The 17,387-nt window shown below is 38.8% G+C and overlaps 1 protein-coding gene across 3 annotated transcripts in view; it reads right to left on the reverse strand.

Annotated features, from left to right (window-relative positions):
• Positions 1-17,387, reverse strand: part of LOC115211072 (60S ribosomal protein L19) — a 42,697-nt gene that overhangs the window by 19,464 nt on the left and 5,846 nt on the right. Inside the window, exon 1 of one of the 3 annotated variants that reach the window (XM_029779961.2) lies at positions 1,330-1,366. The exons of 1 other annotated variant lie outside the window; for it this stretch is intronic. In XM_029779961.2, coding sequence (XP_029635821.2) covers positions 1,330-1,351 — 22 coding nt within the window. In that variant the 5' untranslated portion in view covers positions 1,352-1,366. Of the gene's footprint in view, positions 1-1,060; positions 1,109-1,329; positions 1,367-17,387 lie in introns of those variants that run through there. One more of the 3 variants, XM_036502176.1, reaches the window with a different exon arrangement.

The raw sequence follows: 17,387 nt of genomic DNA on the forward strand, positions 1-17,387 counted from the left end.
CATTCTGCGCATGCGCGCCGAACCCTACACTGTAGCATCACTACAGGGCTCCCCTCCGAGTGCGAAGTACGGCAACCAGAATATTGTGGTGGTGCTGCAGAAAACAGAAGGCTGCCGATCCCCCAGAAGACTTGGTACATACTATTATACAATAAGAAACATTTTAAAGTTAAATGTAATGTTTTTGAAAGTTTCTTGGGCCAATGCACTGTTCTGCCCGATTTTGTAACATACGGTGTGCTCGGGGCACCCGTTGACGGCGAGGGTGGTGTTGTAGGAGCCGGTGAAGGTGTTTGTGCAGGTGAAGGCGTTTGTGCAGGTGAAGGCGCTTGTGCAGGTGAAGGCGTTTGTGCAGGTGAAAGTGTTGTTAAAGGTGCATAGGTGGGTGTGTCAACGTTGTCATCAAAAGATGAAGACGTCTCAAAATGTGCCTTTTTTAAACGGTCCACGGAAACGGTCTCCGAACGACCATTTATCTCAATCGTGAAAACCTTTGGTGTGCGAGAAAGCACACGAAAAGGTCCTTTATAGGGAGAAGTCACCAATTGTAACGTGAAAGGATCTATCATCGAAGCACTGGCAGGGTGTCGAGATCCTTTCTAGTCACATACAAAATTCTTGTAGAAAACAAACAACGAAACTCAGGTAAAGGTGAACAGACAACTTGGTTTATTGATTCATGGTTGTACGTTGTCTGATGGGGGAATAGACAGCCTCTGAGATACTGCTGGTGTTGGCGTTGAGGTTGGTTGAAGTTGGTTGAAGCTGGTGTGTGGCTGTCAGAGCCAGGAAAACCGTGACCGATCGCAGTGCTGTCTTGAGCCGAAGAGAGAGATTTGAGGTTCGCGGGCTCGAGAGATGTTTTCCCGCACATGCGCATGGGGAAGACTTCCGGTGGCCACCCGGAAGTAGTCCCATTCTGCGCATGCGCGCCGAACCCTACACTGTAGCATCACTACACATATACATACATGCGCAAAAGCATACATTGATACATATACATATATAAATCGATATTATCCTTTTATATCATACAAAAATAACCTATGCATGTACATACATACAGTTCGCAGATCAATAGGTGATAGTTCATAACTGATTGATTATTTACAATCTAAAGTTCAATTCAATTGGTTGGCACATTTCAATTTCATTATCTTAGTTACGGTTGGTTTGTTAAAATACACATACGTACATACATACATATATGCGCACATACACACGTACACATAGATAAACATAAGCAACATAAATACACACATACATACATACGTCTATATCAATATACAACATACGTATATATCAATATACATACTTATATACACATACCTATAAACACCCATTTACACATATATGTATATAAATACATATACATACATACTGATAACCAAAAAAAATGTATTATAAACCATTAAAGTGAAAACTATGCTAATTCTTAATACGTAGAAAAGGCCTGAAAGGGTAATTCCTAATATATAAAAAAAAAAGGACCTAAAAGGGTAGAAAACGTTAGATTAATATTTGGCAAAGGTTGGAAAATATTCAGACAAATCTTTCGAAAGAGATAGAAACTAAGCAAACACATGTGACAATATTTAAGGTATAGAAAAAGGAAGTGATTTACAGAAGATACAGAAATCAAAATTCACCGTGTAAATAAACTGTTAGAGTAATGCGGATTGAAATTTTCAGCTTGATCTCTCCATATAAGCTCGTTGTAAAAGTTAAGTTGTATAAAATACCGTAATAAAAACAATATATTAAGTATCTGATCATATATCAATATCTACTAGTTTGAGTTTATTATAGTTGAAGTTATAGAGATCGATATACCGTTTTAATGTTACCCAAACACGTTACTACTCATATTGTAATTCCGTATTAAACCCTATCCAAACATTTACACATCCAATTTACAAATACTAATATAAGGTGGTTATTTAATATGAATCCGAGTTTATTCATTATTATATCCATGTACCCCTAAACATAATAGGTAATTTATTATTGATCAAAGGTTATATAATTTACTAGCAGTATCGCCCGGCGTTGCTCGGGTTTGTAAGGGAAATAACTATATAAGCATTTTTAGAGATGTAAAGTATAATAGCCATCTCAATATGGCTAACCACAAAGGGGGGGGGTGTTACTGTAGCTTTTTACGTTCTGAGATTTAGAATTTTTAGAGAGTTACTTCCCTTATATATGCCAAAAATGCTTTAAAAATGGGAAAAATTGATGGTAAATTTTTTTTTAAATCGTAGACTCATCGTAGACGCGCGCTAATACCCAGAAGGGCTCGATATGAATCACGACTATAAGATACCCGGTTTTGGTTAAACTGCACCACAAAATGTGGGAGTAGTTAGGAATCTAAATCGTAGGAGACAGACAGCACACAACCTCACTTTTATATATAAAGATATCCTCACAAAAAATGCACATATTCTTTTATTGGTATTATTATTAATAATAATAATATTAATAGTTTTTAGTAATGTAATACAATGAACTTTGGACTTTGTATATGTACAATTTGATGTGGATATATATACATGTATATTCCAGTATATAGATTTGATTAACTGTAAACTTACGTATATGTATATTATTATGTATATACTTATATATATGTATATGTATATATGCATATTCTTGTATATGTGTACCTTCTTTAATATTCATATTTGCATTTTATATCTTCATTTTATATCTTTATAATTGTACTTTATAATCTCTGACGAGGCCTTAAGATATATTTATAAGTAACTCATTTTTAACTGCATACTACCTCAATACATCTGACTAATATGGGCATAATGAGATACGCTTATCTACGGGCTGAAACAGCTGTAAGATCCATTTTATATGTATTATTCTTATGGTATTATCTTACTTATTGATGTATATTGTTTTATTCTGTCTTATTCTGTTGGATTTGGATGTTCCTATTTAATCTAAATGATTAGTTAATAAATTATATGAATTGGTATTATCTGGTAGTTGATGATTGAAAGAAATCTATTCCTCCATTTTCTTATTTTGTATATATATATATATATATATATATATATATATATATATATATATATATATATATATATATATGCATATGTATATATATATTAGACGGATTTATAACAATGCATAATGTGTGTCTATGGCCTTCTTCAGCTGCGCACAATTGCTACCACAATTATGAATTTTAGGTAAAGCATTTTACCATCACCCATATAATACAATAAATGAATTAATTGCATTGCAATTCTTAGCATTTATGTATTAGCCTTTCTGGGTACTTTACTGGCAGTATATTGGATAAATGATATCCCATAGTGGGTTACACTCATAACCCCTATCTCACTTTGTACTATATATATATATATATATATATATTTATACATATATATATATTTATACATTAGATATATATATATATATATATATATATATATATATATATATATATATATATATAAAGTTAATCTAAACAAGAAAACAAAAAACAACAACGCAAGGATGTGGAACAAATAAAGTATTATTGGACACTCAGGAAAGAAGGGAAGAAGGAGGGTTTGACGTTTCGAGCGGAGCTATTCGTCGGAAACATAGGAGAAAGAAACATCCCGAGATGGGAAGGACAGAGGAAAAAAAAAAAATTGCAGGTAGTCTACACGAGGTCACATACTGAAAGGACGGAAGTGGTCAAAAGGAAGGAAAAGTGTTTTTTAAAAACAAAAGAGCGGGTCAGAGAATGAATGGTAAAAGAGGTGTGCGAGATGACAAGGGTGTGTGTGTGTGTATATGTGTGTATGGTGGATGAGGCTACTAGCAGCAGTGGCGGAATGGTGGATGGTGGCTGGTAGCAAGCAGTAGGGAATTAAGGAGTGGGTGGGGATACCCTAGCAAGTCAGAGGCGGTCAGCAGCAAGGAGGTATGTGTGTGTGCGTGTATATGTATCGTGTGTGTGTTTTGTTGTAGTATGTGTGTGTGTACATGTACGTTTTTTTGTGTGTATGGTGAGTAACTGTGCTTAGACTTAGTGTATGTGTGTGTGTGTGCTTGTATGTGCGTGTGTGTGTATATATACGTATGTATGATTGTGTGCGAGTGTGCGAATGTCTGTGTGTCTGCATATATGTGTGTACGTATGTGTATGTGTGCATGCGCGTGGGGGTATATGTTGTGTGTATGTATATGTGTCGGTGTGTATGTGAATTAGTGGGTGTTTGTACGTGTGTGTGTGTGTGTGTGTGCGTGTATTGTAATTATATGTGAATGTGTGCGCGTACCTGCGCGGGAGTGAATGTATGTATGTGCACGTGCGTACAAATGTGTGTTTATATGTTTGCAAACATACGCACACACACACACAAGCACACACACTCACACACATATGACCGCATACATGCATATATATGCACGCAAGAACACACTTCGCGACTGAAGGAAAGATGGAAAAGACTATCAGTGGTGCGGGCGCGTGTGAAACCGCAGGCCCACCCGTACAAGCGCAGACGCGATCCCGAAATAAAGCCAGCCACCAAAAGCGTGCGTGCATGCATGTGTGTATGTGTGCGTGCGCGCATGCATGTGTGTACGTGTGCATGTGAGTGTATATGTAGGTATGTGTGTGTGTATGTATGTGTGTATGTGTTGGTGTGTATGTCTGTGTGTATGTATGTCCGTATGAGTGTATGTAAGTATGTGTCTGTGTATATGTGTGTGTGCGTGTATGTATGTATGTGTGTGTATGTATGTATGCATGTGTGTGTGTATGTGTGTAAGTGTGTGTGTGTATGTATGTGTGTGTAAGTATGTGTGTATGTATGTATGTGTGCATGCGTGTATCTGTATGTGTGTGTGTATGTATGCATGCATGTGCGTATGTGTGTGTATGCGTGTATGTGTGTGTGTGCGTGTGTATATATGTATGTATGTGTATGTGTATGTTTGTGTGTGTGTATGTATGTGGTATGTACGAATGAAAGTATGTATGTATGTATGTGTGTGTACGTATGTGTGTATGTATGTGAATGTATGCGTGTGTGCGTGGGGGTGTCCTATGGAGTTGTGTGGGCGTAATGTATGTATGTATGCGTGCGTGTGCGTGTGTGTATGTATGCGTGTGCGTGTGTATGTGGGTGTGTATGTGTATGTATGTATGAGTGTATGGGTGTATGTCTGTATGTATGTATGTCTTGTGTATGTATGTATGTGTGTGTGTGTTTTTGTGTAGGTATGGGCGTAATGTGTGTATGTATGCATGTGTGTGTGTATGTATGTGGGTGTGTATGTAGGTATGCGAGTGTGTGTGTGTATGTATGCGTGTGCGTGTGTATGTGGGTGTGTATGTATGTGTGTGTGAGTGTATGTCTGTACGTATGTATGTCTTGTGTGTATGTATGTATGTGTGTAGGTATGTATGTGTGTGTGTATGTATGTGTGTAAGTGTGTGTGCGTGTATGTATGTAGGTAAGTGTATGTGCACACGTGCATGCAAGCATGTATGTGTGTATGTATACACACGCAACACACACACACAACGCACGCATATAGGGCCGGCCGCACCTCAGGAACGCGCCAACCACACCCAAAAAACGGAGCTCCATCAATCCTTCAACCAAAAAAAAAAAGAAAGAAAGGGTGTGCGCCTAGGTACAAACATATGCAGGTGTTGCGCGCATGCACGTATGCGTGCATGCGCGTGTGTGTGTACGTGTGTAGGTAAGTATGTATGTACGTATGTGTGCGTGCGCGCATGCGTGCACATGTATATGCGTATGTGTGTGTGTATGCATGTGTGTGTGTATGTATGTGTGTGTGTGTATGTATGTATTTGTGTGTGTATGTGTATGTTTGTTTGTTTGTGTGTGTATGTATGTATGTATGTATGTAGGTGTGTTGGAAGTAGGTATGTGTTTGTTTGTGTGTATATGTATGTATGTATGTATGTAGGTGTGTTGGAAGTGGGTATGTGGGGGGTGTCCATAAAAAAGGGGGGGGAAGAGGTGGAGCGCAGACTAAGAGGAGGGGGCTGTGTTGAGTCCGTGTGGGGTAATGGTTTGTAAAGTAAAGTGGAGCCTGGAATGCGGAAGACCGTTGTGTGGGGCGAGACCAAACACTGAGATGTCATCGGGGGAATGGTTGGCTGAGCAGAAGTGACGTGCGAAGGGAGAAAGGGACCGTAGGCGAACATCCCTCAGATGTTCGGCGAATCGGTCAGACAAACGGCGTCCCGTCTGTCCTATATACAGCATTCCGCAAAGGTTGCATTTAATACAGTATATGAGGCCAGACGAAGTGCATGTAAAAGAATGTCTGATACGTACAGTTCGCTGGTTGGAGCCGGTGACAGCAGTGGTGTTGGTGATGAAGGGGCAGGTGTTGCAGGGGGATCTAGAGCACGGGAAAGATCTGTGTGGGGCTGAGGGGGAAGAAGGGAGGGTGCTATGGACCTGGAGGTCGCGTAGATTCCAGGCTCGTTTGAAGGAGGACAGAGGTGGGTTGGGGAAAATGGGGCAGGTCGTGGGATCGAGCTGGAGGCGAAAGAAGGCATGTAGTATCTTCCGACGAAGGGGTAGAGTAGAGGGGTGGAAAAGGAGGGGAAAGGGGGTGTTGTTGTTGCTGTTTAACCCTGTGTCCAAGCTGACTGATTAGGTCTACAAAGGCATTCCCACCATGATCATTATGTTGTGTCAATGAGGAACTGTTTCGTGGTCATTTGCCTAACAAGCAACAGCAGTCAAACTTCCACCTTGAACCTCACTTGACCAATTCTCTCTACAAGGAGAAACATTATATAAATTTGCAAAGAAAACTATAATGTGACAAATATGATAATTAATTTAATATTTCCAATATGTGATGAACCCTTAGAGAAAAACCAGGGTACATAACATTGCCTGATCGCCCTAATTACAAAGGTTTTGGTTTGTGCATAACTGGTAAAAGACCCAGGACAAATGTTAAAATGTGCAAGTGTTTTGAAATAGGATATACTTACAATTAAAAGAACAATAAAAATACATACTACAACAATGTTTAAAGAAAGAGTAATTTTTGCTATCAGGTTCGTCTGTTTATCTTTATCTGGAGCTAACCTTTCAAAACTATTGGTCTATACAAACTGGCTCATCTGCCCCACCACTGCATGGCCAAGATAATTGCTTTCTTTCTAATATTTGTTTACAATCAAAGCTTGAGAACTGAGCCTTCCAGCCATGCTAAACTAAGTACTCTCATAAGAAAACCTTTATGTGATCATTTGACTTGATCTGGGGAACCAATAATATGGCACATTCTTTGGAATTGAAGTCTTCTAGGCAGGAAGAAGCACCTCTTCTAGGCCAGGCAGAAGCACCTCTGACGATATATTTCTGGTAAGGCAACTGCAGGAGAAATACCTAGCAAAAGATAAATCTCTGCACTTGGCTTTTGTTGACTAAGAGAAAACCTTTGACAAGGTTCCCTGATCCCGTATCTGGTGGTCAGTGTGGAAACTGGGAATAGACGAGTGGATGTAAGAGCTGTACAAGCCCTGCACAGGGATGCTTGTCAGTAAGGTGAGGTTTGGCAACAAGTATAGTGAAGAATTCCGGGTAGAAGTAGGGGTTCACCAAGGATAAGTCCTCAGACCCCTCTTATTTATCATAGTCCTCCAGGCAATAACTGAGGAATTCAAGACAGGATGTTCCTGGGACCTCCTCTATGATGATGACTTTGCTCTAATAGCCAAGTTACTGCCAGAACTAGAGATAAATTTTAGTGTGTGGAAGCAAGGTCTAGAATCGAAGGGCCTTAAGGTTAACCTAGCAAAAACCAAAGTTTTAGTAAGTAGGAGGGCTAACAAATGACAAACCCCTTCAGGTAGATGGCCAAGCTCGATCTGTAGAAAAGGCATAGTTAGAAACTCCATACAATGTACCTGGTGTAAGCTATGGAAACATAAAAGGTGTAGCAATATCAAAGGAAGGTTAACCAGGAAGATAGTTTTTGTGTGTGGCAGATGCACAGGGGCAATAAACACTGACGACGTACAGAAAACAGATTCCATCACATGCCAAGGGGAAAAACTAGTAGTTGATAGCTTCCACTATCTAGGCAATCAAATCTGTAGTGGGGGTGGTTGCTCTGAGAGTGTAGTGGCTAGAATAAGAATAGCCTAGGCAAAGTTCAGGGAGCTCCTACCTCTGCTGGCAACTAAGGACCTCTTGCTCAGAGTGAAAGATAGATTGTATGATGCATGTGTGCGAACTGCCATGCTACACAACAGTGAAACACAGGCTGTGACTGCTGCGGACATGCATAGGCTTGAAAGAAATGAAGCTAGTCTGATCCGCTGGATGTGTAATGTCAGTGTGCATACATGAAAGAGTGTGAGCACCCTGAGAGAAAAGTTGGACACAAGAAGCATTAAATGTGGTTTGCAAGAGAGATGACTGTGCTGGTATGGTCATGTGTTATGTATGAATAAGGACAGCTGTATGAGGAAGTGCTACACCCTAACTGTGGAAGGAACCTATGAAAGTGGTAGACTCAGGAAGACATGGGATGAGGTGGTGAAGCATGACCTTCAAACATTGGGCCTCACAGAGGCAATGACAGGAGACCGAGACCTTTGCAGATATGCTGTGACTGAGAAGACCCATCAACTAAAGTGAAATCATAGCCATGGCTGATATCAGTGTTGCATGTCCAGCCCATTTAAGAGTACCCATGATGTGTCAGGCAATATGATATGCTTGAGAAGACCTGTTGAGTCAAGTAAAACCAAAACCAAAATCATAGCTGTGGCCAGTACCCATTGGCTGGCTCTCGGCTGGTGGCACATAAAAAGCACCATTCGAACATAGTCGATGCTATGTCCAACTGACTGGCTCCCATGCCAGAGGAAAGTAAAAAGCACCATCCGAATGTGGATGATGCCAGTACTCCCTGACTGGTTCCCATGCCGGTGGCATGTGAAAAGCACTATCAAAACGTGATTGATGCCAGGGCCACCTGACTGGCTCCTGTGCTGGTGAAATGTAAAAAGCACTCACTACACTCTCGGAGTGGTTGGCATTAGGAAGGGCATCCAGCTGTAGAAACATTGCCAGATGAGATTGGAGCCTGGTGCAGCCACTGGCTCTCCAGACCTCAGTCAAACCCTCCAACCCATGCCAGCATGGAAAACGGATGTTAAATGATGATGATGATGATGATGATCATCATCATCATCATCGTTTAGTATCCGCTTTCCATGCTAGCATGGGTTGGACAGTTCAACTGGGGTCTGGGAAGCCAGAAGGCTGCACCAGGCCCAGTCTGATCTGGCAATGTTTCTACAGCTGGATGCCCTTCCTAACGCCAACCACTCTGTGAGTGTAGTGGGTGCTTTTTACATGCCACCGGACAGGTGCCAGACGAGGCTGGCAATGGCCACAATCGGATGGTGCATTTTACATGCCACCAGCATGGAGGCCAGTCAGGGAGGCGCTGGCAACGGCCGCGTTCGGATGGTTCTCTTACGTGACACCGGCACTGGTATCACAGCTACAATTTCCATTGATGTTGATCGATTTTGATTTTGATTTTGATTTTTACTTGCCTCAACAGGTCTTCGCAAGTAGTGTTTTGTGTCCCAAGAAGGAAAGGTATGCATAAGTGGACTGGCTACATCCCAGGTAGAGGCCATGGGTTATGGTCTCACTTGTCCTGCTGGGTCTTCTCACGCACAGCATACTTCCAAAGGTCTCGGTCTCTAGTCATTTCCTTCATCCATTCTCGCCACATGACCATACCAGCGCAAATGTCTCACACTCTGTCGAGTATGAACACTGACATTACACATCCATCAGAGCATACTGGCTTCATTTCTTGCGAGCTTACGCATATCCTCAGCAATTACGGCCCATGTTTCACTGCCATGTAGCATGGCTGTTCGTACACATGCGTCATACAGTCTGCCTTTTACTCTGAGTGAGAGGCCTTTTGTCACCAGCAGAGGTAAGAGCTCTCTGAACTTTGCCCAAGCTATTCTTACTCTAGCAGTTACACTTTCAGCACACCCGCCCCCACTACTGACTTGGTCACCTAGGTAACTCTGCATTTTTCCTAGCACTGCATGCAATAAGATTAAGCTTATTATTGTTATTATTAATATTTTACATTCTATCAACTATTTCTAGTTTTTCTCCCTGGAATGTGGCGGAAGTTGGTCTCTATGCATTTTCAGTGTTTATTGCTCCTGAGCATCTGCCACATACAAAAACTATCTTCCTAGTTAGCCTTCCTTTGACATTGCTGCACCTCTTATGTGTCCATAGCTTACACTTGGTGCATCTTATAGAGTTTCTACCTATGCCTCTACTACAGATTGAGCAGGGCCATCTACCTGAAGGCGTTTGTGATTTGTCTACCTTCCCACTTATTAGGACTTTAGTTTTAGCTAGGTTGACTCTAAGGCCCTTCGATTCTAATCCTTGTTTCCATACCTGAAACTTCTCCTCCAGTTCTGATAGTGACTCAGCAATTAGAGCAAGGTCATCAGCATAGAGGAGCTCCCAGGGGCATCCTGTCTTGAATTCCTCCATTATTGCCTGGAGGACTATGATAAATAGGAGGGGGCTGAGGACTGAACCTTGGTGGACCCCTACCTCTACCTGGAATTCTTCACTGTACTCGTTGCCAACCCTCATCTTACTAGCAGCATCCCTGTACATGGCTCGCACAGCTCTCACTAACCATTCATCTATCCCTAGTTTCCTCATTGACCACCAGGTAAGGGATCGGGGGACCCTGTCGAAGGCTTTCTCCATATCAACTACTAACCCCAAGATTCCGAGTTCAATTCCAGGTAGCAACATGGATAATAATAATAATAATAATAATAATAATAATAATAATAATAATAATAATAACATCGAAAAATACCTTAGGAATGAGAACCCAGGTTCAAGATTTTCCCAAGTCACATGATGAAGGCTGGAGGGTATATCAGCTGAAACATTAGTTTAACAACAAATAAGATGAGGACAAATGTCCGTCACTTGTAAATAATGTGGGTATGTGATAATTACTAAAAGCACGAAAAGAAAGCAATATTAAAAGCTTGACCATCTGGAAATATTTTTAATCTCTAAGAAATTTCTTATAATTTCAATATCTGAAGTTTATTGAATTTTTAAACTCCAAATTCTCGCAAATTTAAATATTTACTGTATCCACTGCGTCCAATTCTTCATAAATTTAAATACTCATTGTATTCAATGGGGAGTAGATTTTAATGTTTAATAATAAACAATATTAATTCATTGCAGGTGATACCTTATGCTTTTATTTGCAATAGTCTCTCATTCTCACTTGCGTCTATTTTCATTAACGATAATTTAATAATAGCTATATAACTTTGATGTGAGGTACAATTTCAAAAAAATTATCAGTTTCTGGAGTTTGTTAAATGAATATTTTTGATAAAATGGAAATTTTTTTATATACCGGTATAATTTTAAAGTGATTTTGTGTTGGTTAAATAGCTGTATAACTTTGATATGAGACACAATTTCAAAAATATTATTAGTTTCCAGAGTTTGATAAATGAATATTTTTGATTAAAGGATAATTTTTTGATATACCAGTATAATCTTTTAAAAGAAAATTAAGTGATTTTGTTGCTATAGCTGTTTGGAACTCTATAAGCCTTACAATAATAACAATCCTGACCGATTTTGGCCATCTTTTTTTAACATAAAAACCATGGGAGGAGCCTTTTTGGTAAAAAAAAAAAAAATTGTAAATATTTTCAGAGGAAAGGGTGAATAATTCAAGGGAGTTTTGGCTGTTTTTTAATATACCAGTATAATTTTTGTAAAAAAAAGAAGTGATTTTGTAGTTACGGCTAGTTGGAACACTATAAGTCTTACAATAATAACTATCTGGACAGTTTTTGTTCATTAAAAACCATGTGAGGAGACTTTTCAGTAAAAAAAAAAGCAAAATTGTAAATATTTGGAGAGGAAAAGGTGAACAATTCATACAAAGATGCCCCTCAGCCCACCCCCATCATATGGAAGACTGGTTTAAAAATGGAAAATCACCATCAAAATAGAGTAGTTCCAACATATTTGGTCTTCCTGATCAGAAACTCCTCCCCCTCAGAAAAATTTTCCCCACACATTTCTTTATAATCGTAAAAACTTTCATTAAAAGATACTCATTTCCTAGAAGTTATGAGGGAAAAAGTTGGATCGCATGAATTTTCCCAAACTCCTCTTTCCACCCCCTCGAAAAATTTCTTTTCTATAAATCCCTATATGCTCTGAAGCCACAACATCTAAATGGCATTTGTAAAAAAATTTGTTAAAAAGTATCCATTTTTCTGGATGTTAGGAAGCAACAAAGTTAGGAGTTATGCTCTTTTATTTATACGATATTTTTTCATTTCATGTTTATTTCATTCATTGTTTGCAATGTTCTCTCTCTCTTTCACATACACTACAAAGCTTACAGATGGGCTGCTAAATTGAAATCCCTAAGCTGCTTTGAGGGAAAGGTAAAATTTAACGAAGTGCTTTCCACCTCCATAGTTGGACTACCTTGATGTTTGTTTATAAAAGAGAGATTATGACTGTGATAAAATAATGAAACTAGTCTCTTATTATAAAAGGCAGATTTTATCTGCCTCCCTTTGGGAGTTATACAAATCTACAATATAGGATTTCTTCAATTACAATTTACCTAGCAGTTTTAAGAGTACAATGCATCGCGTCATGCCAGGTCCAGTTTTTAAAATTTAAACTCCAATTAAGCAAAATTTACAGAAAACTCACATTCTGGTGTGTGTGTCAAATGCTTTTCTTAGTCTGGTTTACACCACACGCAAACGCACACACACAGTGGGCAATGAATAAAGTGAAAGTAATTGACTTACTGTAGTGAGTGATTCTTTCACTCTGCTTCCCACTTCCTCTTTCCACACATACACACGCAAATATATAAATAAAATTGTAAGCTAACGTGCGTGTGTGTGAGTGTGTGTGTGTGGGTGTGCGCGTGTGTGTGTGTGTGTGAGGGTGCGTGTGTGTGTGTGTGTGTGTGCGTGTGCGTGAGTGTGTGACAGGAAAGTTTTTTACGACGAATATAACACCTATATCCAAGTAGCAGAAAGATAAGACAGTAAGGTGTGATTTGAGGGAGATTTGGCTGCTATTTCTACCATGTCTAGCTGCCATGTAGGGGTCTCCCTCATAGGCTCATACATACATATATACATAGATAAGACAGTAAGGTGTGATTTGGGGGAAATTTGGCTGCTATTTCTACCAGGTCTAGCTGCCATGTAGGGGTCTCCCTCATAGGCTCATACATACATATATACATAGATAAGACAGTAAGGTGTGATTTGGGGGAAATTTGGCTGCTATTTCTACCAGGTCTAGCTACCATGTAGAGGTCCCCCTCATTGGCTCATATATATATACATACATAAGACAGTAAGGTGTGATTTGAGGGAGATTTGGCTGCTGTTTCTACCAGGTCTGTTAGGCCTTCTCATGTAAACTCAAGCTTTCTCATGCCTTGACCAAAGCAGAGAATGTATTCTTTTATTCTTCTGCTTTTTCCAGCCATTGGTCTGTAGCCATGCTGGGGCAATGCCTTGAAGAATTGTAGTTTAATGAATCAACTCCACTTTTATTTTTGTAAGCATTGTACTTATTCTATCTGTTTCCTTTGTCAAACCACTAGGTGACAGGGATGTAAACAAACCAACATTCGTTGTCAAGCAGTGGTGGAGGACAATCACAAGCACAGACACGCACACACACACACATACATGCATACACATATACACACATACATACATACATACATATATATATATGTGTGTATATATATATTGCAGCGTGGAAGGTGTTTGTAAGCCATTTAAGAAACACACAAAAACCGTTACATTCACTTCAACATTTAAATTTAATTTGCCAAAATATTTTCGTCGCTTTGAGACCGCGACCTGTTCACTGACAAAAATATCGTGCTAACAGGTCGCGGTCTCAAAGCGATGAAAATATTTTGACAAATTAAATTTAAATGTTGAAGTGAATCTAACGGTTTTTGTGTGTTTCTTAAATGGCTTATAAACACCTTCAACGCTGCAACTGTTTTCGTTCCAGCACACGATCTCAGATCAAGTCACTTGCTATGCAAGTACATCTCTGTAACTATATATATATTTATATATATATATATGTATATTGGTAAAAACAGTAAGATAACAAAAGAAAGAAAGAGACCTCAATATTATGTAAATAGAGGAAATCTTTATATATAAAAGTGAGGTTGTGTGTCTGTCTCCTACGATTTAGATTCCTAACTACTCCCACATTTTGCGGTGCAGTTTAACCAAAACCGGGTATCTTATAGTCGTGATTCATATCGAGACCGTCTGGGTATTAGCGCGCATCTACGATGAGTCTACGATTTAAAAAAAATTTACCATCAATTTTTTCCATTTTTGACATATATAAGGGAAGTAACTCTCTAAAATTTATTATTAAATCTCAGAACGTAAAAAGCTACAGTAACACCCCTCCCCCTTTGTGGTTAGCCATATTGAGATGGCTATTATACTTTACATCTCTAAAAATGCTTATATAATTATTTCCCTTACAAACCCGAGCAACGCCGGGCGATACTGCTAGTATTTACTAAGAAGTGAGCCTTTATTATATAAATGAATTATACGTAAAATATAAAAATTATTAAAATTGGGAATCAAATGTGAAAACATTATCAAGTGAGTAGCAGAAAACTGCCCAGAGGGCAGTCTTTCTGCTAGTATATATTATAATGGGGAAAACTGTTTATTAATTAGGTGTATAACAGTTACTAAAAGTACTAAAAGAAAGCATGACCATCTGGAAGTTTCTTTATAAATTCATATTCCAAGAAATTTGTTTCTTTATTGCCCACAAGGGGCCAACATAGAGAGGACAGCACAGCCTGATCAGGATCAGACATACAGATAAGTATATAAAAATTTACAATGAAATAAGATGTGAAATGAATGAAATACGATACAAAAATGAAATTACACACTTACAATGAGGTAGGAGAACAGGTTAAAGCTCCAACCCCACGAGCCCTGATCTACTATATGAATGATATATGAAAATGAAAAATGAAAATGTGCTGCTTGCCCCACCTCAAGCAGCATCACTTACTTCCTTTTATCTTGGGAGTCCTTTTAATACGTCCAAGCCATTTTTTCTATCAGTTCCTTATAACCAATATTGTCCGTTATCCTTTTTAAGTCTGCATAAATTTTCCAATATTTGTATCCTTTTTTATATTTCCTTACTTCTTCCATTTGTTTCTCCAAAAGTAGCACACATGTGTGCCACCCTACTATATTTGTATATTCTTGAACATTCACAAATTTCGCTGTTTTCCATTGTTACCTTACAAATCAGTTCCTTGTTCTCCTCATCTGTCAATAAACATATGTAACTAGATTCAAATTGTGTGTTTTGTTGTGTTTGCTTTTCTTTTTTTTCTTTTGGATTGTGTAGGAAGGAAATGGGTGTGTTCGGTGTCTGTAGGGAGAGTGTTGCTCTGAGAGGGTGTGTATGGGTGGGGTGGGTATGGTTTGGGGTTCCACTTCACAGTGTCCCTTCTTCCTTCTTTCCTCGGCCACTGTCCACAGTTCTTCCTTTTTCTTTTCTTCCTCCTGTACCTCCTCTTGCTTCTTCTCTAACTCCTTCTCAGCTTTTTCCAGATTTTGCTCATGTAGAGGGCAGTGTGCTCTAATGTGGTCTTTTTGGCCACATTTAAAACAGCGAAGGATTTTGCCCTCCACCGACACTCTCAAGATTATGTCTCCTACAGTCACCGTCTCCGCCAAATCTTCCAAGTATTCTACTTCAGCCTGAACAATAAATTCTAATGTTTTCCCTTTATCACCTCCTCCGTTTCTGTGGCTTGGAGGATGGCCACTTTCTCCTCACTTCTAAGGAGGACAGCTACTGCAACCCAAGCCACATCTATGTCCGACGGGATTCCCTCTACCCTGATCTTGGATGTCCTGCTTCCAAGATACATGGGTAGAAGGACCACTTTATTCGACTTCACCGTGTTTACAGCCAGCCTCCTTGTTACTTCCTCCATCTTGAACTGGACCACCACTGCCCCATATTTGCTTCCTCTTGCCAAAAACACAATATCCTTAGATACCACACATAATGCCTTCTCAATTGTTTCGGCTTCTACTTGGTCTACCCTTTTCTCTTCTACTGAATAAACTTTATACATAATGGTTCTCTTCACCATGTCCTCCATAACTTTCTGTGGTGGCAACAACTTCACGTCACCAATTTGTGCCATTTTTTTATGTTCTTCCATTTTAGACAAGTCTATTTCTTTCCTCCTTACCTCCATTACTTCAGCGAAGCTCTTTTTACCAAGACATCTGTTCATTCTGTTTACTGCCTTTACTAATTCCTCCTCTGAAGCGGACAACTCAGAACCAATCATATCTGAATAAAACATTTTCCCACCAGCCATCGCTATTTCTCGTTAAAATGGAGAGAAAGTACAACCATAAAACCGCTGCAAAGCAGCACAAAACAATCAATAACTCATGTTCAATAAACTACAATCAACAAACAAATGTTCGAAGAAATTTCCTATAATTTCGAGTTCTGAACTTTATTGCATTTTTGAACTGCAGAGTATTCCATTAAGTTTTAATTTGCTATTTGGATAGCCAACAGTTTATTCTATTAATGTATACATAATGTAAAAACATTATTTATAGAATAAAAATTTTTTAATATACCAGTATAATTTTTGTAAAAAAATTCGGAAGTTATTTTGTTGTTATGGCTGTTTGGAATGCTATAAGCCTTACAATAATAAACTAGTCAGGCCGATTTTGGCCATTTTCTTTTTAAACTTAAAAACTATGGGTGGAGCTTTTTTGGTAAAAAAAAAAAAAAAAGATTCTATACTTTTCTCCTATTAAACTCATTTTATGGAAAGATGATGTCAAAGTAACATACGTATGGTCCATTCGTGGAATATAAGCAACAACAAAAATTGTAATCTAAATTTTTACCCCCACCTCAATCGAGTGGAGCCGTGTGTATGTGTAAGAAGAAAACATTTTCTAACAGAAAAGTATGGTATTAAAATAAATTATCGTTTACATAACTCTTTTTCTAAATCACTGTGGATAAATGCCAGCAATGACCATCTCAGGCTATCCACTATTTTAATTTCTAAACAGAAACATTTAGGGGCAGGGAGTGGGGTTGCAAAAAAATTCATAATTTCTCAAATTTTCTTTTTTATAGCATATAAATATATTTAATGGAAAAAATATTCTTGTCTACTCTAGGCACAAGGCC

The sequence above is a fragment of the Octopus sinensis genome, linkage group LG4 (genome assembly GCF_006345805.1).
Source record: "Octopus sinensis linkage group LG4, ASM634580v1, whole genome shotgun sequence".
NCBI classification, from domain to species: Eukaryota; Metazoa; Mollusca; class Cephalopoda; order Octopoda; family Octopodidae; genus Octopus; species Octopus sinensis.